The 25,036-nt window shown below is 38.8% G+C and overlaps 3 protein-coding genes across 10 annotated transcripts in view; all 3 read left to right on the top strand.

Moving 5' to 3' along the window:
* LOC113109931 (homeobox protein cut-like 1) overlaps positions 1-10,303 on the top strand; it is a 115,147-nt gene extending 104,844 nt beyond the window's left edge. For 5 of the 8 annotated variants that reach the window (XM_026273827.1, XM_026273826.1, XM_026273828.1 and 2 more), the window contains 3 exons: positions 1,156-1,344; positions 4,555-4,855; positions 5,458-5,905. In XM_026273827.1, coding sequence (XP_026129612.1) covers positions 1,156-1,344; positions 4,555-4,855; positions 5,458-5,905 — 938 coding nt within the window. Of the gene's footprint in view, positions 1-1,155; positions 1,345-4,554; positions 4,856-5,457 lie in introns of all 8 variants that reach the window. The other 3 variants (XM_026273832.1, XM_026273825.1, XM_026273831.1) reach the window with 2 other exon arrangements.
* A 2,859-nt stretch (positions 10,304-13,162) lies between these two features.
* On the top strand, positions 13,163-16,903 carry kctd7 (potassium channel tetramerization domain containing 7). Its single transcript, XM_026273824.1, has 4 exons — positions 13,163-13,588; positions 14,618-14,787; positions 14,952-15,130; positions 15,211-16,903. The coding sequence occupies exons 1-4, from the start codon at positions 13,310-13,312 to the stop codon at positions 15,585-15,587; spliced, it is 1,005 nt and encodes a 334-aa protein (XP_026129609.1). The 5' UTR covers positions 13,163-13,309; the 3' UTR covers positions 15,588-16,903.
* Positions 16,904-17,103: 200 nt separating this feature from the next.
* Positions 17,104-24,779, top strand: LOC113109929 (rab5 GDP/GTP exchange factor-like). The gene is given in 11 exon segments (XM_026273823.1): positions 17,104-17,133; positions 17,885-18,077; positions 18,201-18,394; positions 19,542-19,670; positions 20,663-20,829; positions 20,917-20,998; positions 22,272-22,294; positions 22,296-22,405; positions 22,650-22,741; positions 22,846-23,102; positions 23,402-24,779. Coding segments are annotated over 10 exon segments (1,635 nt in total). The 5' UTR covers positions 17,104-17,133; positions 17,885-17,898; the 3' UTR covers positions 23,804-24,779.
* The last annotated feature ends 257 nt before the right edge of the window (positions 24,780-25,036 follow it).

The raw sequence follows: 25,036 nt of genomic DNA, 5'->3' as shown, positions 1-25,036 counted from the left end.
CCTCATTTTTAGATACAGTACATGTTGTATTTTGTCCTAGGGAGACAATACATAATAATAATGTCTCTCCACATGAGAGGACAGGTGGAGGACAGGTTGGCCCTGCTTTAGCACTTAATGGCCGTCCACTACGACTGTCTCAATGTCCCTGCCATAATTAATGAGAGGGCGAACGAGAATGTCACACTGGACACAACTACTTTCTCCTTCACCATTTGTTTTAACTCACATCCGTTGTCCTCATGTTCAAAAGAGAACTGGCCAAAAACACTTTGTCTTTGTGAACTTTGTTCACACTTTCTTCTTTTAAACTCATGTGATCACACACAATAAAACAAAGGAGAAAACAGATATATCGCGCAGACGCTACCTCAGCATGATACTGTGACAGTCAGTGTCTTTCATCTCGCAGATTCTCATTTCCCGACGCGATTTTTGTCTCGGGAGCAACAAAGATAAGTTGTGCTCTGTAGTGGTATTGACCTGTATAAAGAGCAGAATGTAAAGACAGCTGTGTTGATACGAGTCTGTGGGGACAGAGAGAAGTAAACTTCTGGGATCGCAGGCTTTTGTTTTACTCTGGGGAGCATTTCCTTTTTGAACATAGACGGATCGCGTTTATTGTCAAGAGGATTCAGGTGCCTTTTGTTCGGAGTGAAAAAAAAAATCGTTGAAAGCTTAAGCGGCCGATGAAAACTGTTTGAAAGCACCTCGTCTTAAAGGTGGAGGTTAAAAGCGAAGTCAGCAGAGCTTGTTTGATCAAACTTTGATGCCAACCACACAATAAAAACGTGTTCTTAGGAACTCTTTGTTTTTTTAATAACAATATTGGCCCAAAATAACTGAAATGTATCTGGCCTCAAGACATATTTGGACAATTCAGACACATGAATGAATGTTTTCTATTGTATAACAAAACCGAAGGGCTTATCTGCAGCATTCTCATGTGAAGGTTTCTTAAGGAAAATGATTGTTTGAGTTTGCTTTTCAAACCATGAAAGCAGCTTTTCTTAAAGGTGGAGGTTAAAAGCAAAATCATCAGAGCTTGTTTGATCAAACTTAATGCCACAATACAATAAAAGCCTGTTCCTATATAGCACGTAAAACATTTAGCAAAAATTTTGTTAATAATAAAACAATATGCGATATATACAGGTCAGCGTCTGTTTGGCGAGAGCATCCTGGGTTTGACGCAGGGCTCCGTGTCCGATCTGCTGGCCCGGCCCAAGCCCTGGCACAAGCTCAGTCTGAAGGGTCGAGAGCCGTTCGTACGCATGCAGCTGTGGCTGAACGACCCGCGGAACGTGGAGAAGCTCATGGACATGAAGCGGATGGAAAAGAAAGGTAATCTCCTAACTTTAAAGGCGTCTGTCTGGCTGCACACCAACAAACACCTGTTTGCAATTGTCTGCATTGTTTCAGAATGTTTTTATTTCAGTGTTTATTAAAGTGCTTCACAGTTTGTTCAGTGTCGGCTTATTTGGCAGGTCTTTTTAAGACGTTTAAAAGACTGCTGTCTGGTGTGGAATTTTATTAGCTTTTTGGTGGGGGTTTTTTTTTCACTTGATGATGGAGCCGTGTTGCTGGAGCGTTGTGTTCATCTGGGTTGCGTTTCCAGTTTCCTTTCGACTGCTTTTCGACTAAAAATGCTGGTGCTGATTCTGGGCTGGTTCCATGTAAAGAAAAAGCGGCTCATAGACGGATTTATTGGTTTTAGCCACTTTAAACCTGCTAGTTTCAAACCAGGAACTGCTAACGTCAGTACCCAGGGTGCAGGATTATGTCCTCACCACATCTTGTTTTCAAAACCTCAGTCCAGCCACATTCACACAAACTAGATGGTGCATTTTTGACTAAGTTTGTCATTTTGCAAAACTATCTCAACAACCGTAAAATCTTCTATAATGTGTTCTTTTCCAAATATTTTTTGTAAAGTGATTGATGTACTATATTCAAACAGCTTCTGGCATAAAGTCGTAAAGACACTGAATTACACTTAAAAAGTTGGGGTTGGTAAGATTTAGCAATGTTTTTGAAAGAAGTCTAATTCATCCAAGGTTGCCTTTATTTGACCAAAATACAGTAAGGTTACAGTAATATTGTGAATTATTATTGTTATATAAAATAACTGATTTCATTTTTAATATATCCAAATGTAATCGATTCCTGTGATGGTAAAGCTGAATTTTCATTATAATTATTCCAGTCTTCAGTGTCGCATGATTCTTCAGAAATCTGATTTTGTGCTTAAGAAACATTTTTCATTATAACCATTGTTTTTTTGTGGAAAATGTGATTTGTCGTTTCAAGATTTGCTTGATGATTAAAGTTCAAAAGTACATTGAAACTCTAAAAATAAATATACATCTCAATGAACAAAAATACTTTAAATCAAACATTTTCTGTCACTTTCGATCCATGAATGCATCCTAGCTGAATAAACAACGTAATCATTTAAATTGAAATATAAACGAGTTTACATGTTACATTTTCGAAGCTACAAGTAAAATTTGTAAACGAAAGCTTAATCTGTCTTACATTTTTCCAGTAACAGAAAAAAGCCAAACAATTCTATATTTCCATGCACAGCCATCGCAGATCATCAGTACATTGGTCATGTGTCCATATTTACATGCAGCACCTGGTAATTATTGCCAACTGTGCGATTGTGCTTATCCAGTATTGATTCCAGTCGGCGCAGGAGTTGTGGAAAACAATCTTTAAGCTGCCTCTCGTCAGCGTGCCTCTCTTTAATGCGAAGAGATGCCCGAGACGAGGCGGTCACGTGGAGGGAGGCCTGATGGGCTGTTTGATTGCTCTTTTTTTCCATCTTTAATAGCCCAGATGTGTCCTCTGGTTGCCGAATAGGCCACACATGCTCTGTAGGCCGCTCATCGCTCCGCTGTCTGAATTGATGAGGGTGGGAGATGTCATTTCTGTGATCGGCTGTGACAGGCTGATGGCTCTGTGGGGCTGGCTTACTTAAAGTCCACTGCACCCAGCGCTGGGCCCGTGCGCCTGCGAGCTTGCAGCAGGCAAGTGAACATTCCTGGAGTCATTAGGCCTGTTTAACACTCCTCTCGGGCTAAAAGTGACATTACTGGTGCTCCCTTGGTGACGATGACGATGATGGTTTTGTTGTGAGTCAGGCTTTGCGGTTCGTGGCGAAACTCGGGGGGGACCTCCTCATTAGAGTGAAACTGGCTCCACCATTTACCCCTAAAGCTCACTGTGCGCTTGCCAGAGAGGGAAAGCAACAGCTTTGCTGTCGTGTTCTCTCTCTCTCTGTTTTTGTCTCTCTCCACCTCGCTGTCTTTTGCTCGAGCTTTTCAGAAAAGAGTATGAATTTGACCTCGACGCTGGCTAGAGGCACAAAGCAAATTAGCCCTGCTTGGCCCTTGTTCTGAGAGTTTTGGCCACCAGCGGAATCTTTTACCGTTGCTGTTGCCAAAGGCTCCTCTTCAGCAGACACTGAAACGCAGCGGAAATGACAACATTCACACGCAGCTGTGTAGTTTTTAATCAGAAAAAGGATATTAATGTGCTTGCTCTCTGTTTGTGTTCATGTAAGAACAAATAGAAAGACATTATCCTGATAACTCAGTGTTATAGTTACTGGAATTTGTTTTCATTAAACTGTAAATTGTTCGTAGGAGAAGGAATTCCTGGCGTTTTGAGAATATTTGGGCCTAGTTGGGCCAGGAATTTACCCTTTTTATTGCCAGTATTTTTTATTAGCACTGATACTTTTATTTGTAATATTGTTAAATATAATTCTAATTTAAAATAAGGTCATTTAATCCTTTGACGCAGAGCTGAATTTACTCACATGATCCTTGAGAAATTATTATAATATGCTCATTTGGTGCTCAAGAAACCATATTGTTATTATCAATGCTGAATACAGCTTAATATTTTTGTGGAAACTGATCTCAGGATTCTTTTGTCTTTACTGTCACTTCTGATCAAATTTACATGCCCTTTTTAAACAAAAACAAGTAATTGTCTCTTCTAATTCTTAATAGTACAATATCTGGACTTTTTACACCTGCAGTATGACTTTTTAAATTGGCATAGTTTGCTCCAACAGAAACTGAATGTACAACAAATACAAAAACTTTGAACGCTCTCAAATAATCAGGTCATTTTATAGTTTAGCTCTCTTGAATCTTACTTTTGTTTGTAGATTTTTATTTATTAATACTTTTATAATACTGAGCTACCAGTCAAACTTATAAAAACCTCGATGCAATAATAATATTTGTAATCAAAGACTGCCCCCTACTGACTAGAGAAAAATACAGCAATCATGCATTTTATCAACTGTAATTGAATCTACAGCACCTTACACATGCTGTTCAGTAGTACGGTAACCAACATAGACACTGCTCCCAATATTAAAAGTATTGGCCAATCAATACAGGTCAGTAGCTGTGCCTGATTTCCTGTTCAGTAAATCATGTGAACCATATTTCCCTGAACAAATTTGCTTATTTGTATATACTGTATGTTCACTGATTGTATTTACAGCTGTTCTCCATATGTGTTTTCCAGCCTATATGAAGAGGCGCCACAGCTCCATCGGTGAGAGTCATTCACTTGAGACTGCTCTGTCAGGAAGTGACCTCACTCAGGGCGCCAGCCCCCAAAACCTCTCCCAGCAGCACCAACAGCAGCCGCAGCAGCAGCAGCCCCAGCTGAAGAAACCCCGTGTGGTGCTGGCTCCAGAAGAGAAGGAAGCTCTGAAGAGAGCCTACCAGCAGAAGCCTTACCCCTCTCCTAAAACCATCGAGGAGTTAGCGAGCCAGCTCAACCTTAAAACCAGCACAGTCATCAACTGGTTCCACAACTACAGGTACTGAGACACTTTAACCCCTTAAAGTTACTCACGCTGGTGTGTTGCAACTTTAATGCTGGATTCAATATAATTAGAACTGTAATTAATAAGTCTCTTTGAAAAGCCTGCTTTAAACTGTGTTTAGTTTAAAAATTAATCTGCAGTGATGGAGCTGACAGACAGACAGACAGTGTCTTACTGACATGGTCTGGAACTTTGTTTACTTTATTTATTACATGTGCAAAATGGTGGGTGGGGCTTGATGTAGAAGTAGGTGATAATCTGCAGAGGTAGTATGACGGTTCTGACTGTGAAACAATGAGCCAGGCCAGTGTTGCCACCTTGTGGACAAACTTATTCAAAAGCCACATTATAAGGTTCTGAGGAACTCGCCCTCAGCTTCTTTGTCTTTGTGTGTTAGAAGAATTGGCTCTACCCTAATGTACGCGTAAAACCCAAGTATATTTTGGGCTTGAGCTTAAGTGGAAGTTCAACGAAAAACAAAAGTTCTGTCAATTAACTACTCACTCTCATGTCGTTCCAAACCCCTGAACTATCTTTTTTACACATCCAGCTGCCTTTGTTCCTTTTCTCACAAGTCTTGTTTGTTCTTCCCACAGATCCCGTATCCGGCGGGAGCTCTTTATTGAAGAGATCCAGGCAGCGGCCGGCGAAGGCGGGTCTCCCTCAACAAGGCCCGGGAAGTCTGGGGGCGAGGGAGACAACAGCTGCGATGGTACCGAGTCTGACAGCACCGCGGAGGGCCGACCAAGCGGCACCGAGGAGCGCAAGGGCCTCCTGGAGAGTCCCAGCCTCAGCCACAGAGACGAAGAGGGCGAGGCCGAGTTCCCCAGCGCCTCAGGCTCCAGCAGGCCACGAGGAGGCATCATTGACAGCCTATTCGGCATCCCAGAGTCCATATCCGCTGCCACCACTGCCGCCACGCCCCCCTGCCGAAACCCAAAGGACAGCAGTCTGCGCAAGAAGAAAGCAGCCAACCTCAACAACATCATCCACAGGCTGGAGAAAGCGGCGAACCGCGACGAGCCTCACGAATGGGAGTTCTGAGGCGCCGCCATGATGTTGTCGTTCTATTCTCACTTTGTCCCTCACTGAGCTAACCCAGCCAAGCCTGGTGCACACACAACACCGGTTAACCCAAGGGTTTTCGATTCGCTGTTTAGAAGTGGGCTATCAGAGACAAGAACCAGAAAAGGAAACATGTTTTTAGTCTGTTTATTTTGTGAAGCACTTAACGGCCCTGCTGGCCACAGGGCTGTGACACCATTGGCTAATGGTGAAGAAACTAAACTGAAAAGCACAGGAGAGGGAGCGTTCCCACAAAATATTCTCAAGACTGGCAACAGTCACAAAAAGAAACAAAAACAAATACACATTATGATATCACAGTGTCTCTATTTCTAATAGAGACGTTCTCACCAACAAGCTGAATAACTGTTACAATAATTTATCAGTTCTCAAGAGTCTTGGGAGTTTCCTCTTTTGTATCACGTACGCTTCGGCCGTCAGCAGAGACTAGTTCGAACCGGTTTCAAACCAAAAGTCAAGCATTTAAAAGCAAAGTGTTGGCTGAAGGAACACGGGTGCACCGTCCCACCTGCCTCTCCCTCCCTACCCCAGAGGAGGCCATCCAATGGCTATGCAACTCTAGTACACAATGGATTCCAGCGTAATGGAGCCCACATTATTTTCACAGTTCGGAAGCTTCTCCGATGCGGGAAGAAAATCCTTTTTATAGCAATTAAGTTGCCACCGAGAGATTGCACAGTCAGTTGACTCTAAACAGCACTCCTTTCGATTTTACACGCCAACGGCCTAAAAGAGAAAAAAAATAATGCGAACGAAAAATTTTAATCGTAAACAAGAATCCACGATCACGCTAAAAATTCATACGGTTGTTGTAAGGTCGACACAAATGGGAGACTGGAGTAATTTCGTAACTCGATAGCTAAGTGTCAATTTTTAACTTTATTTAGGTCTCTTGTAAGGGTAGCGCTCATTTATTTTTTCCATAGCTTTAATCGCCTCCGCGACTTGAATTTTGAAGCCACGGAGGTCTTGTTTAATAATAAATGTCATTTTAGGCCAAAACAAAGACAGGTAGTGAAGAAAAAAAGGATTTGTACAGTACTTTGAGTAAATATTCCTGACAAGATATTTTTTAAAGAGAATGAACAAGTCTGATTTTTATCCTCTTATAATAGAACCATACATCAGAGACCTCTAACCAAGTTGGGCAGTCTATGCCCATAGAATTACAATTCTAATCCAATATCTATGGTGTTATAAATTCTAATTCTATGGTGTTGCCGTGGGCTACTGCACTGTATGGGCTGGTCCTCAGCACCAGGGTACCGGACGCTGAGTGCGGGAGGAAACCCACCTAACCGCTTGTTCTCGTGCAAACTCGAAACTTCAGGTTTATCACCAACTTCTTCATTGACTGTTCACCCAACCGTATAAAAGCTTTTCGTGGCATCCGCAACATGTTCACGACACGCATCTGTCCTCCGAAACGACTGGAAAAACTCCTTACGAAACGGACTTGTTTTGTTTTTTCTTCATACTGTATATGACTGAGGACTCAGACACATTTTCATCTACATTTCTTGTTTAACACATTTAGAAAAAGAGGAAATATGTAGATTGTGAATGAAAAGCTCTTTTAACATTAGCAACCTGAGGTGGATCTCTACACTCGCGCATCAGAGGACGCGGCAAGGACTCTGCACCTCTGTAGAAACGTTCTTTCTCTCCTGAAACACCTTTTGAAGCCTGCTCACCTTTCACCTCCGGCCCTTGTGTCATTGTATGCAGTTGATTTTGTGAACGAAAGTGCAGATCAGTGGTGCCACACGCTCGTCAGCGTGCGAACCTTGAGTGTGTGTGTGTGATTGTTGACTAGAGCGATTTATATTTGTATATTACTACTACTACTCGCCACAGGCAGTGGAAGCAAACACCTCCTCACGTCCCTAAGCTAATTAGCAGTCCTGCAGCATATCACATAGTACATTTAAGTTCTTTTTATTTACACGCATAAACTAATGGTAGAATTTTTTTTGTTTGTTGGTGTGGTTTGCTTATTTATAGATGCTGTCTTTTACATATTGATGTCTTATATTGTTATACGTGTTCTTTTTTTTTTGTAATGGAAGGGACTATAAAAGGTCAGGTTACATATTTTTAGACTAATAGACTGCCGGCAGTATTGGATTACATTTAAAATGATGTACTTTTGATACATGTCTATTGATTAATTCTGAAGATTATCATTTTTTTATTTCCTTTTTTTTCATATATTTTACTCTGTTAGTGAGCTGGATGAACAGTTACTACATTGACAAAGGAAGCAGAATTTTATGTATTGCATTAATGATTTTCATTAGTACGCATTTGAGATGTTTTAACAATTTTTAAAGATGACGATTCAAGATGAATTGCATTTGGTTGTATTCACTCTACATAGGCAAACCGATCGATGCTCCTGAATCGGGTTTTCAGTTAATTAACCTGCGAACGTTCTGAGATTACGTACGTTTATAAATCGCAATCAAGATAAGTTGCTATAATGAGCCAGTGAACAACTGGTAGTTAACGTCACTGAAATTAGCTGTCGCTTTGAGCTGCACCTTGAGGAATTGGACTTTGTTTTTTGTTTTGTTTTTTAGTTGGAATGAAATTCATGTCTTTCAGTTGCGTAAAAATTTATACGCCGACGAATCTTGAAGAACAGCGTCGGCTAAAAACTACCTTTGGCCTTTTTTATGTGTGCCAATAAATGATTCAAATCAAATTTGTCTCTTTAAGACCTAACGAAAGCACAGAAATACTTCATGAACCAATGTTTTTATCGGAATAAACTAATAATATGTCGAAAGCCCGTGACTGTTTCTCGAACTTTCTCTCCACGTCTAACATTGGAGTGCCTTCACTGAAAACTGTTCGCTACTATAATCGCGTCGTCTTCATTCCAAATAAGTGATTGGAAGTATCGCGTGTCAGATCATACCACGTTTTAGCCATTTTCGCTAAAAGTTTAATAATAAGATCTCATCTAGTCTCAGGTCATACTATTCTGTACTTTTAGGGTGTCTATATTGTTTTATCTGAGAGAAAAACAGCTGTCCCAGGATTCAGGCTTGGTTAATAAAAAAGACAACGTTTTCTTCAATGGCAATTTCAGTTAACTTCACATTTCTTTGTCCCAAATGTCGTTTTAATCATTTCTAGGCATTCATTAGATGTTTTTGACCATGTTATAGGATTCCCCCATGCTGGAGGAAGTTCACAGATGAATTTCGCATATGGAAACTCTTGAAAAGATTTGTAGACTATACTGTAGTGTGGACCAAATTGTCAGAACCGACAAATCAACTTGTAAAGACTCTTTTCTGATCATGAACATGTGATTTCAATTGAACACAGACGACGAAAAACACACGTTTAGGAGCACATTTAAATCTGGTCTATATTAAGGACGCTTTTTTTACGTCTGTCACGTTCTCACTGACTGGAACTGTAACCGTACTGTTGATATCATGGCATGAAACACTTAGAAGAACACTTAAGGATTCTCAATGCAGACGTCCAGCACTTTTTCTCTGCTTTTTGCTAATATTTTTCTATGGAAAGTATTGCAGATGACTAAATAACACATCAACATACGACTGCACAGAGAGCACGTTTATATGATTTCTTAAGAAAAAGACAAAAAAAGAAAAAAAGTAAAACGAAGCAAAAAAAAAAAAAAAAAAAGAACATCATTATTGATATTGCATTGGTAGTCACGAGTAGCATTAATGTAGATATTCGTCCGTAGCTTAGTTGGCTAGTGATGTCATAATTGTTACCTCGTTTATTCCCTCACACATTACGTCACTTCCTGAGACAGTATGTTCTTTCTTCACCTGAGACGGTATGTTCTGAACAGCCACAGTTTGTTTCATTGTATCCCAGATGGAGATTTTCTCCCTCTCTCTCTCTCTTTTAAGTTGTGTAATTGTGTTACATGTGAGGCGAGCACGACGATTATACATCTGTCTCAGCGAGAGCAACACTTTAACCAAGTTATCACGATTCTTTTCGACCAACAACCTTTGGAAACGGGATGTCTTGATCATGACGTTCAGATCTCTATCTCTCTCTGTTGTTGCTGTATGCTGTAATATGGGTAATATGAAGCCTTGTAATAAAATATGACAGGCAGCTCCCAACACAAGCTGGTATCCTATAGATTCTCCTTAGGTCTCTCAAAGCTCAGGTAGAACCTCGGTTTAGCACAGTCCTTTTGTCCATCAGTTTGTTGGTGACACTTTCCCTCTTACACCTGCTAACGACAGTTGTATGGTTTATTTTTCTATGTGTCATGGTTTTGAACCACAAGATGGAGCTGAATCCTCCACTTTACCCGAATAAAGACTCTTCCACTTTGTTCTCTTGATATGTATTTAGTTCGGTTGGTTTTCCTTTGTGTATCATCATGTAGTCTGGTATTCTGTTCCCAGCGCTGTTACAGTTCTAATCCAAAATGAAAAAAAGCAATATCACTGTTTGAAATTCATCATCATTATTATTATTATTATTATTATTCCTCATTACCACCATAGGTGTATTAACTGAAGTAAATATCTTTTGTACAAACACATTACCACTGTACTCTGCATTTATTTGAGTATTTCTGATGTCAGGAATTTGAAGCTGTGTTCAAGCAGCACAAAGCATGTGCAAACTACATCATTTGCATGACGTGTAAATGTTTTTATGACTACAACAGTTATATATGCACACACATGGACATTATGGTGACATTTTAAGGGGCTAAATTAAACTACAAAATACAAAGGTTTAAAAAAATAAACGTACTGCTAGAAACACCACACTTCCACACAAACAGAAGACAGTTACTGAAAAACTTTGAATAATTTATTTTCTTTCCACTGTATTCATATTCATCCATGTGTTGAAATAACCAGAAGGCACATTTAAATTGAATTATTGTCATTTCAGTATATCTCCATATCCATTCCAGTTTCAGATTGAACCCACAGCTTGTGTTAACAGCCTACATCCTTAACAACAGTTCACCAAGCACGGCTCCAGAACATTTCCACCATTCTTCCAGTTTACTACATTACACTAATTTACTTTCAAGTGACAGACATTTTGTACACAATACTTGTCTTTTCATTTTCTAAAACTTAAATTAGGGCCTCAGGTGAAGTGAAGCCAGACAAATAATAATACTTATAATAAACCAGTGCCTGATTTTACCAAGGCCCTTTGTGCAACAAAAATACTAGCAGTTTTTACTAGCAGTTTAAATGCTTATGCTCCATGCAAACACAAATCATATAACTGTGAATACAGTATTACGATAAGGTAGAGCACATAATTATATAGTTACAATTGCATCCATTATGATAGATAAACAATTTTCATACAACATATTACCTTTAAAATACATTAAAACATTTAGGATCTAATACTCTGTATCTGTCTTGTTTTACACACACACAATTGAATCTTTACAGGATCTCATTCAAATAGCTATGTCCGGTTTTATTTTCTAAAAATTTAATTTATAAAATAATTGTATATTTGAAAAAGTCTGGGGTATGTGAGTAATGTTTTATTTAATTTTCACATTTTCAAAACTGATTTAGACTATTCTAATAAAATCCAGTATAGATTTATGATGGTTTTTATTAGTACCAATGTTTTTTTAGCAGAGACTATGGTTACAATGTTGTGTGTTGGGGTGTATGTAACTGATTTACATAAGGGATAACTTGATATTAGGAAATGGTTTTGCAAAAAAAAATAAAAATTGTTATTAAATATATTTATATTTGTATTATTAAGTAACTCAAGTTTTTTAATATTTCCAGAATTTAGCTCAAGCGGCACTTTCACGCTGTTCGCATCGCTTCAAGAACAGATACAGAGTGAGTTTACAGTCCCTTCTGGAGTCTCCAGAGCTGCCGGTCTTTTGGATGCTTCCACGCCATTTCCAATCCCACAGAGCTGTGGTGAATGTATTAAAGCTGCAACATAAGCTGCCGTTGAAACCGGTTTACCGTCTTTATCCAAGAGGGGGAGATTTTTCGGTTTTAAAAGCTTGTTGGCCCTTCTCCTGAACCGCTGTCTAACCTAAGCCAATGACCAGAGATCAACTGAACGCATCATCTGTTTCCGCTCATGGCAAATTGACCAATCAGAATTGAGCTGCTTTGCAGGTTGAGTGAAATTTGGAAATTTGGCCAATGCCGTGCGAGAAGAATATTTCCAGGCACGAGATTGGTGGGGCGTTAAGGTTGTTGGTACATTATAATAATTTCATAATAAACAGTGCAGATAGTGTAGTGCAGTTTCAGTTCCTTCTTTAGTTTGAAATCTTTGTAAAACACTATTTTCATTTATGTATTTTTTTATTTGAACTAGTAGCGGCGCACGTATCAAGACATAAAGTGGACAGTAACTCAATGGACACACAATATTTGCACATAGTGTAAATGTAGACATTGAATTCAGATCATTAATTCAAATTCAGTTATTTCATCTGTTCTGTGGACATAAGAAAATGTCAGTATTCAAAAAAAAGTAAAGTTTTAAATTAAAGGCTCTATTAAAATTATGTTTAGTTAAAACTAACATTATCAATGTAATAACATTTATGGGGCAACACATAAACACTTAATTATTCTGCTTGTCAAAAACTATTCTGGAAATACTAAATTCATAACTGAATAAAATATTGTATGCTATAAAATTTTCCTCTTCAAAGTCAGTGAGTGCATGTTTATATGGGTAGTTTAGTTATTGCAAATATTCCAGATCATGTTCCATGAAGAACACACACACACACACACACACACACACACATATATATATATATATATATATATATATATATATATATATATATACACACGTAATTTTTTATTAGCAATATGCATTGCAAAAGACTTCATATGGACAACTTTAAAGGCGATTTCAACATTTGTATTTATTCATTCATTATTATTATTATTTATTTATTTTTCAGATTCCAGATTTTCAAATAGTTGTAGACAGGACACCGGTCCTATCCTAATAAACCATACATCAATGGAAAGCTTATTTATTCTTCTTTTAGGTGATATAAAAATCAGTTTGATTGGTTTTGTAATCTATGGTCACATATTAGTAGTTAAATATTAATTATAAATATGTTACTAATCTCAACTCTGCGGAGCGCACGGCATAAAACATTCCAGCAGCACGCTGTCACCTGCGTAACTTGCGTACGTGATTTCCAGCGCACACGAGCAGGCTCACACACCCCCCTGACCAGCCCACAGACCACACCTCTCGCTCGGCCGCCCTCCTGGACATCATACTAGTCGCTCGCTGACAGTCTGCTTGCGGGCCTCGATCGACGCTCGTGTCAGACCTGCTGTGGGTGTGTGCATGCAGCATAATGGAGCAGGCGAAACCCCGAACGGAGAGCCGCCTCCGCTTTCCTTTAGCGCAGCAGCTCCGCTCCAAATGGCAGCATCACGAGTGAGGAGGACGGTCCCTCCTCAACCGAGAGTGATGGTGGTGTTTTCGGCTGCGAGTGACACTGAAAATCAGGGAGATGCGATGTCGGGCGCGGACACCGGGGAAGAGGAGTATCGCAAACCACCCAAACCTGTCCCTAATCTTAATCTAGGGAGGTCCCTTCGCACTTTAGACGTACCTGAGGAGGTAAGTCCCCGAGGTTTAAAGAGGATGCGCTATTTTTATAACAGAGTAGTTGTAGTGTGCTGCATAGAAGTTAAATGGTTAAAACGTCCACATTCATCTGTTTCCTCCTCTTAATGTTATTTATCCCATAAAAACATCACCTGGAGGAGCCGTGTCAAAGTTCCCAATCTTCTCAAGCTTAATCATAACCGTTTCCATAGGCAACAGATGTATTGAGTGTTTGTTTCCCGATTGCTGCAAGCGGATTGGTGCATTATCCCAGGGGGGCGGGTGGACGTCGTTTCTGATTGGTTTACATCACACGTCTATCAAATCATATCGACTGGCTTAAACTAATCGTGTTTTGCAAGGTCCGTGTTAAAGGTGTCCCTGACTTCTACTGATAAACCTAGTGGGACCTGTCAATATGTTTATTATGATTAGTCTAACCCCTGAACTTGGGAGCGGACTGATCCTGCACTGCTAGTAGATAGTTAAAAATTACTCTGCATAATTACAACTTTTAGTATATCGATATGTCTTATATACATTACTGTTCAAACGTTTTGAATCAATAAGCACAAATTGCCAAAAGTAACAGTAAAGACATTCATGAAGACATTTAAAATGCTACAAAAGATTTATATTTCTAAGACATTCTGCTCCCTTGAACTTCATATTCATCAACGAATCTTAAAAATGCTTCCATGTTTCTTGTGCACCAAATCAGCATTAGAATAATTTATGTAGGATCATGTGACTGATACTGCTTCTGCTCGAAGAAAGCAAAATAACAACTAATTCAATAGTTTCTTCTCTTCTGTGTCAGCATTCGATGCGTATTCACAGCAGTACCACAATTCATGTATGTCCAATAGAAAACAGTTATTTACAATTGTAATAATATTTTAACATTTTAAATCAAATATGAATTCTAGGTAAGCATAAGAGACTTAAAACATAAACAATTCTTATCGACCAAACTTTTGAGTGTTAGTGTACATTCAGACAAATTTAAAGGCTATTTGTGTCTTTCCTCTCTCTTCATAGTTTCCAGAGGTCATCCCCCTGAATGTAGGAGGTACGTATTTCACCACTCGGCTGTCCACCCTGCGACGCCATGAGGACACAATGCTGGCCGCCATGTTTAGTGGCCGTCATCACATTCCCAGGGATGCAGAGGGACGGTATTTCATCGACCGAGACGGAGCATATTTTGGGTAAGTGTTTAGAATAGAGATGATCTGATAATGGTTGGTGCCTAGTAGTACCCAAAAATACAAAGCAAACACTTGGATTATCTGAATTTAGCATTTGCTTTATTATTTCATCAGTGGATTATTTTAATAACTAGAAACACTTATACATACTTGTCTGGCATTAGGGACATTCTGAATTTCTTGAGAGAGGGAGAGCTGCCTCAGAGGGACCGTGTTCGTGCGGTGCACAGGGAAGCTCAGTTTTATGCTATTGGGCCTCTTTTGGAAAGCTTGGAAGACACTCAGCCACTTACCGGAGAGAAAGTGCGACAGGCTTTTCTTGATCTTTTGCCCTATTATAAAGGTAGTATAAAATTATAAATGAAAATAATCAAACGAGCTGTGGTTTTCAGCTGACTAAACAATTGTCCCCATTTCTTCCAGAAAATCTTGAGCGCATTGTGGAGATTGCAAAACTTCGTGCCATGCAGCGGAAGGCTCGTTTTGCAAAACTGAAGATCTGTGTGTACAAGGAGGAGATGCCCATCACCCCTTATGAAAGACCGCTGTTCAATTCACTGCGATTTGAGCGCTCGGAGAGTGAGGCCAAGCTGTTTGAGCACCATTGTGAGGTTGATGTGTCCTTCGGACCATGGGAGGCAGTGGCGGATGTTTATGACCTTCTTCACTGCATAGTAAGCGACCTGGCAGAGCGTGGCATCTCTGCTGACCAGCAATGCATCGGCGTGTGTGACAAACACCTCATCAACCACTACTACTGCAAAAGGCCAATCTATGAGTTTAAAATCACCTGGTGGTGAAGGTGAGGGGTTTCAGCTGGTGTTTCTCTTGCCAAGAACTAATACATGCAAGTCTGAGCAAATGCTTTTTGCTGCTGTCTACAGTTACATGAAACCAGCAGGATCATAGGGTCTTACTCAACGTGAGCGGAAATAATATCAAGCTTTTGAATAGGATGGCTGTTGTTGTGGCATTTGCTCTTTGGTTTCTTCATGAAATTGCAGTTTTCAACCCCAGATTTCTTTTATGGGCAGCTCCTTTGATTCCTTAGTTTTTGTAAGTAATTGTTTAACTTAGTTTGTTTGGAATAAACCCGGAATTGTTTTGTCCAGTTGTAGTTCTAAAGGGATTTTCCTGGAATCGTCCTCAGAGGAAGTGAATTTATGTAAAACAGTGTTTTTTGTTCTAAATATGACATCTCTTAGGTATGTTTCTGTGTTAGATGAATTGAATGTATTAACAGTTTGATCGAAGAATCAGTCAACTGGACCCATATTTGGAAATATTGGGTATTTCTTAAGAAGGAACCTTCTTTTTTTTCCCTACAGTATTTAAAAATGATTTTACCCCATTTGTTTTACATGACTTGTATATGTAGGAACTGATCTGAGTCATGTTGCCAGTTAATTAACACCTTAGAGCATGCAATCTCAGCAGATACTGACTTTAACATGAATACAAAGGTCTTGTCTGGTATTTACAGCCACTCAAAGCTTCACATAAAGCCTTCTAAAATAACCACACATCACTAGGCAAGCATAAAAGTTTTGATATATGTCAAAAAATTAACTGTTCTCAAAGGAGAGCACAAAATGTTTTTTTTTTTCAGAATAAGTTTATGAGCTAGATTTAATAGGTCCTGAATATGAATTAAAATGAGTATATTTAAAATTATACTAAAAGACTGTTAGTCACTTTATTGCAGGTTAGATTGCCTATTTTGCTACTTTGACACTTTATGAAGTTATTTTCTGCTGCCTAAAACATTTGTCCATGCTTTTATTTGCCATATCCCTCAACAATTGCAAACAATATAGCATTATTTGTTATTTTTGTCATCTGAAAACTCTCTCTCATTGGTGAGAGCTGTGAAAGCCACATGAAGTTGCATGAGCTCTCTGTGTTTTGGCAGCAGAATATCTAAAACCAGTTAAAATGCTTTTGATAATCCTAACTGGGATTTATTTTCAGTCTTGCCCAGTTAACTTTATGTTGCTCAAGTCTAAACCGATGCATATTTGTTCTCTGTTGTACATTTGGTGAATACTGTTGTTTGTATTGCATCACTGCACTGGCTCTTATTATGCTGATAATAAACCCTATATTTTGAACTTTATTAAAAGCAGATCCTTTTTGTCACGTTGATAATAATGCTTCATTTATCAGTTTAGTAAACAAAAGTACAGAAGATGATGAAAGCGTAGTATTTGTCATAAGGAATGTTGTTGACATTCCGAGCTCAGCCCATCATTGGCCCCGCCCACACAACTGATCCACCAGTCGCGAGGATATGATGTAATCGTGACCCGGAGAAGAGACCGTTGACGAGGTATCTGTCATTGTCCGGTAGATTCACTTCAAATACCAAAGCTTGCCGTTATTTTAAATGTTTTGTTCAATATTTCTTTAGACTAGTAATGCATGTTTATCGTATATCTTCATGACAAGAGCTGTTGCGTTTGTTTTTAGCCACGTAACGTTAGCCTTTTTGCTAGCTTGACGTGTCTGCCTGCAGCGGATTGAATGACATTTGTCATTTTCAGTCGATAATGTATTTTCTGGGTTACTTTTAAAGTTAACCATATATTAGACAAGTAATTAATGTTTAAGCTACAACATTCCTGCACTGAACGAAGTCTATATCTAATAATCGGAATTGAATGTCATGTCATTAGTGTTAAAATATGTTGAAAGACGTTTAAACTGCTCACTTTTTCTTTTCGACATTTAGTGCGTCGTTGGTTGTTTAATCATCCTCAGTGTAATTTAGACATCAGTGATTTAATGTTAGGTAAATTCAGATTAGCTGGGACATCCTCCCTCCGTATAGTTATTAAAACTATGCATTTCGATATTTTACTTGACCCTCAGCTCTAAAATATCAATCTAAGTATGAATATCTGATATTCACAGTTTAATTTTCGGGTCTGCTCCAGGTCTTTAAATGAGTCGTCTTATCTCGTTTAAATAGCAGTGTTGCAAGTTGCATATCTTTGCAGGGTACATTATGTAACCTGACTCCTGTTGTCATGCTGCATGATTTGCAGAGTGGATATGCAAATTCAGATCACAATGTCAAACATGTTTCTTTACCTAGATAAAAGGGACACTATGAGTCAGCGATCAGAGAGACGGGGGATCCATGTGGACCAATCAGAACTGCTGTGCAAGAAAGGCTGCGGTTATTATGGCAACGCTGCATGGCAGGGCCTATGCTCCAAGTGTTGGAGGGAGGAGTACCAGAAAGCTCGGCAAAGACAGATCCAGGAGGACTGGGCTCTGGCTGAGAAGTGAGTCTTAAATGGCAGTTAGATCACGCATAAAGTAAAAGAAACATTCAGCATCATCAAGACATTCATAAAGCTGAAATGATGTTCATACAGCCTGCCGTAATGATGTGCTTCCTGTCGCAGGCTTCAGCGAGAAGAGGAGGCGGCTTATGTCAGCAGTCACGGTCCCTCTCAGACCCAGCCTCCTCAGTCCCACTCTCAGCAATCTCTCGCCACCTTCTCTAAGTTTGAGGAGAAGAAAACCAATGAGAAGACCCGTAAGGTCACCACCGTGAAGAAGTTCTTCAGCCCCTCCTCTCGCACGGCCCCTAAAAAAGGTACAAGGAGGGTGGGATTGGAGTCATATGAGTGTGATTCGTGCTGTTTTGCAGTAGGATTCGGCGGCTGATGTCCTCGATCTGGATGGACAAAATTATTATTTGCCTTCATCAATATGCTTTATGAATATAATATTTGGTTGGACAAGTGAAAACTGATTTAAAATACTGTAGCGTGGAGTTTCAGAGACTTGTGTCAGGGCTGTCGATTTTCCCTGTGTTCCCATCATCATCATCATCCATATTCCCAGTTTGATTTTGCCATTGGATGGCATCTCTCTGATAAAGCCTTAAACTGTCTGCATGCAAAATCCAAACAACAATTTGTCAGTTATGTTAGTTTATTATTACTTTTAATGGACCTGAATGTTGGTAATTAAAAGGCTTTATCATTGAAACATCAAGTGTAGACCGTTCAAAAGTTCAGTGGGATCAGGTTGCTTTATTTGATCAAAGATAAAGTAAAAACATTATTTTGTGAAAAGTATTATTTTTTAAATATATTTTTAAATATAACTTATTCCATGGCAAAGTTGAATTTTCAGCAGCCTTCAGTGTCACATGATCCTTCAGAAATAATTTTAATGTGCTAATCCACCCATTAAATATTTTTTATTATTATCAGTTTTGAAAAAACGGTTCATATTTTTCTTACATATTTTTTTTAGGATTCTATGATGAATAGAAAGTTAACCTAACAACATTTATTTGAAATCTTCTAGAAATTTTTACATAACTTCACTGGCAACTTAGATCATTTTAATGCACCCTCGCTTGCTTTTTTTTTTTTTTTTTTTTACTGACCCTAAACCTTTCAACGGTTATTTAAGTCATCCTTGCTTGATTTCATACAGTTATGTATTCATTTCCTGTCATAGCATTTTATAATTTGTCTATCATGTTCTTATGAGATGATTTTATTTGAACAAGTGATCCAGCCTTCATCTCTCAGTTTTTTTTCCTTCATCTCATTGCTGTTCTGCCGTTCTGTCTGATCTCCGCCCCACCTCTCCCACAATTTTCTCTCTTTTTCACTCTATATTCTCATCTGAACTCCTCTGTTGCCACATTTTTCATCCATTTCTCCCCCTTTCACCCATTTCTATTACCGTACCTACCCTGGGTGTTTTACTCCCCCCTGAAAAAGAAAATGAGAAACGAGAGAAAGAGAAAGAGGAGAAGTTGCAGGGCAGGAGGGAGAGCCATGGAGAAAACCTCCTGAGGGATCTGAAGGGCATTTTTACCCAACCCTGGGAGATGGCCTCTCCCACTGAAGGTAATACAGAGCCCGAAGGAAAATCTGGGGTTAGGAGAAGGAACGTGGGTGGAGATTGCAGTGTTTTTCTTCTCTGAGCTGGACCACTGTTTTATGTGTGTTTGATGTTCTGTGTTGAAGAGTGTCTTTGCTTAAAGTATTTCACAAAGTACAGCAATGTTGCCCTTTAGCTGTTCTTTGTGAAATACTGCCCTGGTCCATACCATAGTGTAGTGTGGATTTGTTGTGTGTGCATCAATAGACATGATTGAATTCACACTACCATTTTTTTATGTTCACTGTCTCATTGTCATGCGGTGTCCTTTTTTTTTCTTGTCAATCTGGTGGCAGCTCTGGTATCAAGGCTGAGAGGTGGGTATTAGTGCCACATCACTGTAGCCCTCTAGCATAAATCACAGAAAACAAACCAATGCATCAGTGTTATACATGAGCTGCATGCATTCAGGCTGAAGCCCTTCTAATGCTCTATTACTCTCAGTGGGGCGTTTAGAAAGACAGGTGCAACAGCGTTAAGAACATCTGATTGTGTAGAGTTTAGCCAAAGCATGCTAGTACCAGAATTCTCTCTTAATTCATTCAGCTACTCTGTTACTATCTTTGACTCTGATATGATGTCAAAGGTGTTGGCATGGAAACAGATCAATATTTCAGTAGAATGGCCTACTTTTAGAAGGTTGTTCTGTCTCTTCATGGGATGCAAGTAAACTTATATGATATTTAAGATCTTGTGTTGTTTAATCAGTGGGGTTTTTCATTATTCTGTGCAGAATGTCATGTGTAATTCAGCTCTGAGAAACAGTTTCTCGAAGACGATTGGGTGCTTCAGTTGTTTTAAGAATGATGGGAAATTATGACTTTATTTCACATGGCATTCTGTGATGAAAACTAACTTCGGAACTTCCATTTTCATGCGATCCATTCTAATATCCTCTTTACAGTATGTTCACGCAGCCTGTTTGTAAACATTCAGTGTGCTTGTTTGTGTTGCTCAGAAAGCCACGAGGGAAAAACGCCCAGTCCCTCCATCACCCGCCAGTCCAGCATCGAGACTGATCGCGTGTCACAAGACTTTGTGGAGTTTCTCAAGACCTTACAGAAGCCCGGCAGAGAGATCCACAAGCAGAGCCGTGGTTTCATAGAGAGCATGGGAAATAAAAAGGTGAGAACCAGGGTCACCTGCCCACAGCAGCTTTTGGATGTTGGTCATTTAAGTAAATAAAAATATTCTTTTTGTTCTTACTTGAAGGATCTTGGTGCTGAAGAGCTGTCTGAGTGTGTGCAGGACTTCTATCAGGGCATGTCTGACCGACTCCTGAATCATTATAAAGGTAGAATTCATGCTTCAGTGAAACTTGGTAGCACTGAGTTGGTCAAAAAGTTTCAAATGGTTTGAATCGGTTAAATGAAATTCTCACTGAATCCATTGGAGTGTATACTAAATCTGATTCATCTGCTGACTGGTTGTTTTGTCTAATGGTATTTTTAGAAAAGTTTTGTATCCAGGTGGGCTCGATTGTTAAGGGAAGTAGGTTTATTCTACAAAATGAAACTTCCTTGGTAATTAAAAAAATACTTAAATATAGTCAGACTGGGACATAAAAATGAGTGAGATTTGCAGTCCAATGTAGCATTATGCATCATGAAACAATATTTTTTTTAGAGAAGAGATGTCCAAATCAGGGCCTGTGTTGACCTTTTGATAATGCATGTACTTTTGGCCCACAGCCCTCAATCAAATTAGATTTTTGGTCCCTCGTACTTAAAAGTTTGGTCACTTCTGTTTTGTAGCAAGACCGATTTATAAATTATATATAAAAATGTTTAATTATTTTTTGTTTGAAAAATGTTTGACTGAACCTGAATTTTAAAAAGGTAGTACATGCCTCATCAGTTCTGATTTAATAGTAAGCATTAGTAATTTTTTTACTAAGTAACTTTTGTGCTTTATGTAATTATTTATTTTAGTTTCATTTTGAATTTGTTTTTAATTCAGTTTAAGTAATTTTACTTAAACAAACTTTTTAAATTCAGTTGCAAAACAAAAAACTCTCCCTCTCTCTCTGTGTGTGTATATATGTGTGTGTGTGTGTGTGTGTGTGTGTGTGTGTGTGTGTGTGTATAATATATATATATATATATATATATATATATATATATATATATATATATATATATATATATATTTTTTTTTTTTTTTTTTTTAAATCTAATATATATTTATTTTGACTTTATTTAAGGTTTTTTTCAGTTAACAAGAACATTTTCTAATAGTTTTAGTTAACAACCCTGGGGCAAATCCAGGACACTCAGCCTCCATGTCTGCTAACCACTGAAGAAACTTCATTGTTGTCCCAGCATGGTGATGTGGGAGTGGGGTTATGTAATAAACTGATTTCATGTTTGTTTGTGAGACACAAGTATGTGCGGTATCTAAAGGATTTTTGTTGTATATGAGTAAAAGCAGATGTCCTCTGTAGAATGCTGTGATTGGACCATAATGATTATTTACATTTTTGTCCATGTATACTTAATTTTTTATGGTTTACAATTGTTTGCCAGAAGCCAAACTAATTTTTTTATTTTTATTTATTCTTTCCTCAGGCTCTTCTGAGAAAGTGGACAGGAATAATGGACCAAGTGGAAAAATACATCATGACTCGACTCTACAAGAGCGTCTTCTGTCCAGAGACCTCGGATGATGAGAAAAAAGACCTGGCTACCCAGCACAGGATTCGGTCAGCCATTTTTTTTCCTGTATTGTTTATATGCTATTAGAGTATTTATTAAATAATTTAAATTAGGTTTTAGCATTATTTTGATTTCAGTGTTAGTTTTAGTACTTTAGCCTATACTTATTTTAGGTTAGTTACCAAAATAATATTTTGCTGAAAATTCCTCAAATAGGTATTATTTTTTTACACAATTCACCTTTAAAATATGCATTCTTGTACTTGTATTCAATAAACAATGGTTTTCCAGGGCGTTACACTGGGTCACCATTCAGATGTTGTGTGTTCCTGTGGACGAAGAGATCCCTGAGGTCTCTGATAGTGTAGTCAAAGCCATCACTGGTGAGTCTGCAAGGATGGGTCTGTTTTTTCTTTTAGTTGCTGCATTCATTTTTTTTCTTCAATCAAGATCCAAGATTTTTTGCTTCTTATTTTGTCTGCCTCAGATATCATTGAGATGGACTCCAAGCGTGTGCCCAGGGATAAACTGGCCTGCATCACCAGTTGCAGCAAGCATATATTCAATGCCATCAGGGTCACCAAGAACGAGCCAGCTTCTGCAGATGACTTCCTTCCCACCCTCATCTATATTGTGTTGAAGGCCAACCCACCACGGCTGCAGTCCAACATCCAGTACATCACACGCTTCTGCAACCCATCAAGACTCATGACCGGAGAGGACGGATACTACTTCACCAACCTGGTAGGTTCACATATAATTAAGAGTGGCTCAAAAATCATTTATAATGTCCAAATAAAAGTGTTTTTCTTTTTCTTTCAAATGCCCCTTGGTTTAATATTTTGTTATCTAATGCAATGGCATGAATACATTTTTAAAGGTATTATCCCCCATTAGAAAAACAGTGCTGTCATAATTTATCCTCATGTTGTTCCTAGCACAAAAGAAGATATTTTGAAGAATGTTGGTAGCACACTAATCTTTTCTTTTTTCCTTTTCACTGTATTTAAAATGTTTTCCTCTTCATTGCATGTTCCCCTCAGTGCTGTGCCATTGCCTTCATAGAGAAGCTGGATGGCCAGTCATTGAATCTCAGCCCTGAAGACTTTGAGCGCTATATGTCCGGTCAGGCTTCCCCTCGAAGGCAAGACGATACTGCAGTCTGGCCGCAGAGTGGTACCTGTGTAAACCCAGCACTTAGCCAGATCCATAACAACCTCAAGCTCCTATCCAGCCTTGAGAAAAGACAGCAGCAGGTCATCGAGGGGGCGCAGAACCTGCAGACCGAACTGGCAGAATGGCAAGACAGCGTGGCCCGCGAGGTGCAGGAAATCCTGGAGCGATACCCACTGGAGATCAAACCACGAGCGTCCGCGATCGATGCGGAGAATGTGGAGAACGACAGGCTGCCACCTCCCCTTCAGCCACAAGTGTTTGCAGGTTAGCGTAGTGTAATGTCCACTGGAGTGAATAAGTCAGCGACAAGGTCGTACCAAGACTGGTAAAGCAATGGCTGCTCTTGTCCAAGTTTTCCACTCCTTTTCTCCCTGTATTTGGGCTGTTACCATTCGTTTTGTCATTTAAATGCGCTTACCGAGTCCCCCGTCATATCTTTTCTGCAAACATATTCTTGTCTGACTATATTTGTGCAGCTGATTCACAAAGGACGAGGCAGAGTTTGCGAAACTAAATAAGCTTTTCTAACCAGGCTTTAGAAGCTCTGTTAACAGTTTGATCTACCTTAATACTGTATGAGTTGTTTTAAAATACTGAATCAAATAGCTGCTAATACTTCCTCTAAATGTGACTGCAGTTTTAATTGATCATACAGCACATATCAGTGTTTCTCTTGTAGATAAGTCATGTTCCCTGTAAGTTGTTTCAACCTCATGCCTTAGTGTGTTTTTTTTTCCTTGATTCAGGTCTTTTTATGGATGTATAAAATGTTTTGCTGTTCATACTGTATATTAAGGAAACTTAAAAGTTGAACCCCATGCAGATGTAATTCATGGAATTGATCGGATATACTGTTGTGCATATTATTCAGCAGTAACCACTATTTAGATTTTTATTTACAAATGAAAATATTGGGATGAAGCTGTGTATTTGCTCACTTGAATGCAATTCTGTCATGGTGTCTGCAGGTAAGAAAAAGTGAACAAGTTCTTCCCCTCCAAGATGGGGATGACATTAATATCTCTTGCATTTGATGTTGTCAGCATTACATAAACCTAATTTAAATGTGATCTAGTTTAATTGTAATACTCCCCCGGCTGTAACTGTAAAAGGTACTTAGCAAAACACTATATTCATGTGAAAATAATTGGTTTCGTTCACAGTAATGATTTTGATGTATGACTGTGTGTGATATTTTAACTGAAGTGTTTTATTTATGATGTAAATATAACTTGAGGTGTGTTATTTTGTGTGTGAATTATTATTTATCATTGTGTAGCACCAAAATGAATCCGCAAAGCACAATGCTGACATCTGATGGCCAACATAGAAATGTAATCATTCTTTAACATGTTTTAAACCCAAAGGCCACAACATTTCAACACAATATTGCTATCTCTTTTCGTTTTGAAGCATAAAATATGAACAAAGTCCATTATTGTATCAGTGCTTGTTCTCGGTTTACTTACAGATGACAGGTGAGGATATGGTGTGCAGATGTC

The sequence above is a fragment of the Carassius auratus genome, chromosome 10 (genome assembly GCF_003368295.1).
Source record: "Carassius auratus strain Wakin chromosome 10, ASM336829v1, whole genome shotgun sequence".
NCBI lineage: Eukaryota > Metazoa > Chordata > Actinopteri > Cypriniformes > Cyprinidae > Carassius > Carassius auratus.
Note: the sequence above shows the minus strand (reverse complement) of the source record. Positions and strands in the feature narration are given on the sequence as shown.

Bases quoted from the DNA above. Each gene is read 5' to 3' on its own strand.
- kctd7 (XM_026273824.1), top strand. From the start codon at position 13,310: ATGCAGCATAATGGAGCAGGCGAAACCCCGAACGGAGAGCCGCCTCCG. The intron at 13,589-14,617 runs GTAAGTCCCCGA...CTCTCTTCATAG, and splicing joins CTTTAGACGTACCTGAGGAG to TTTCCAGAGGTCATCCCCCT. The intron at 14,788-14,951 runs GTAAGTGTTTAG...GTCTGGCATTAG, and splicing joins CGAGACGGAGCATATTTTGG to GGACATTCTGAATTTCTTGA.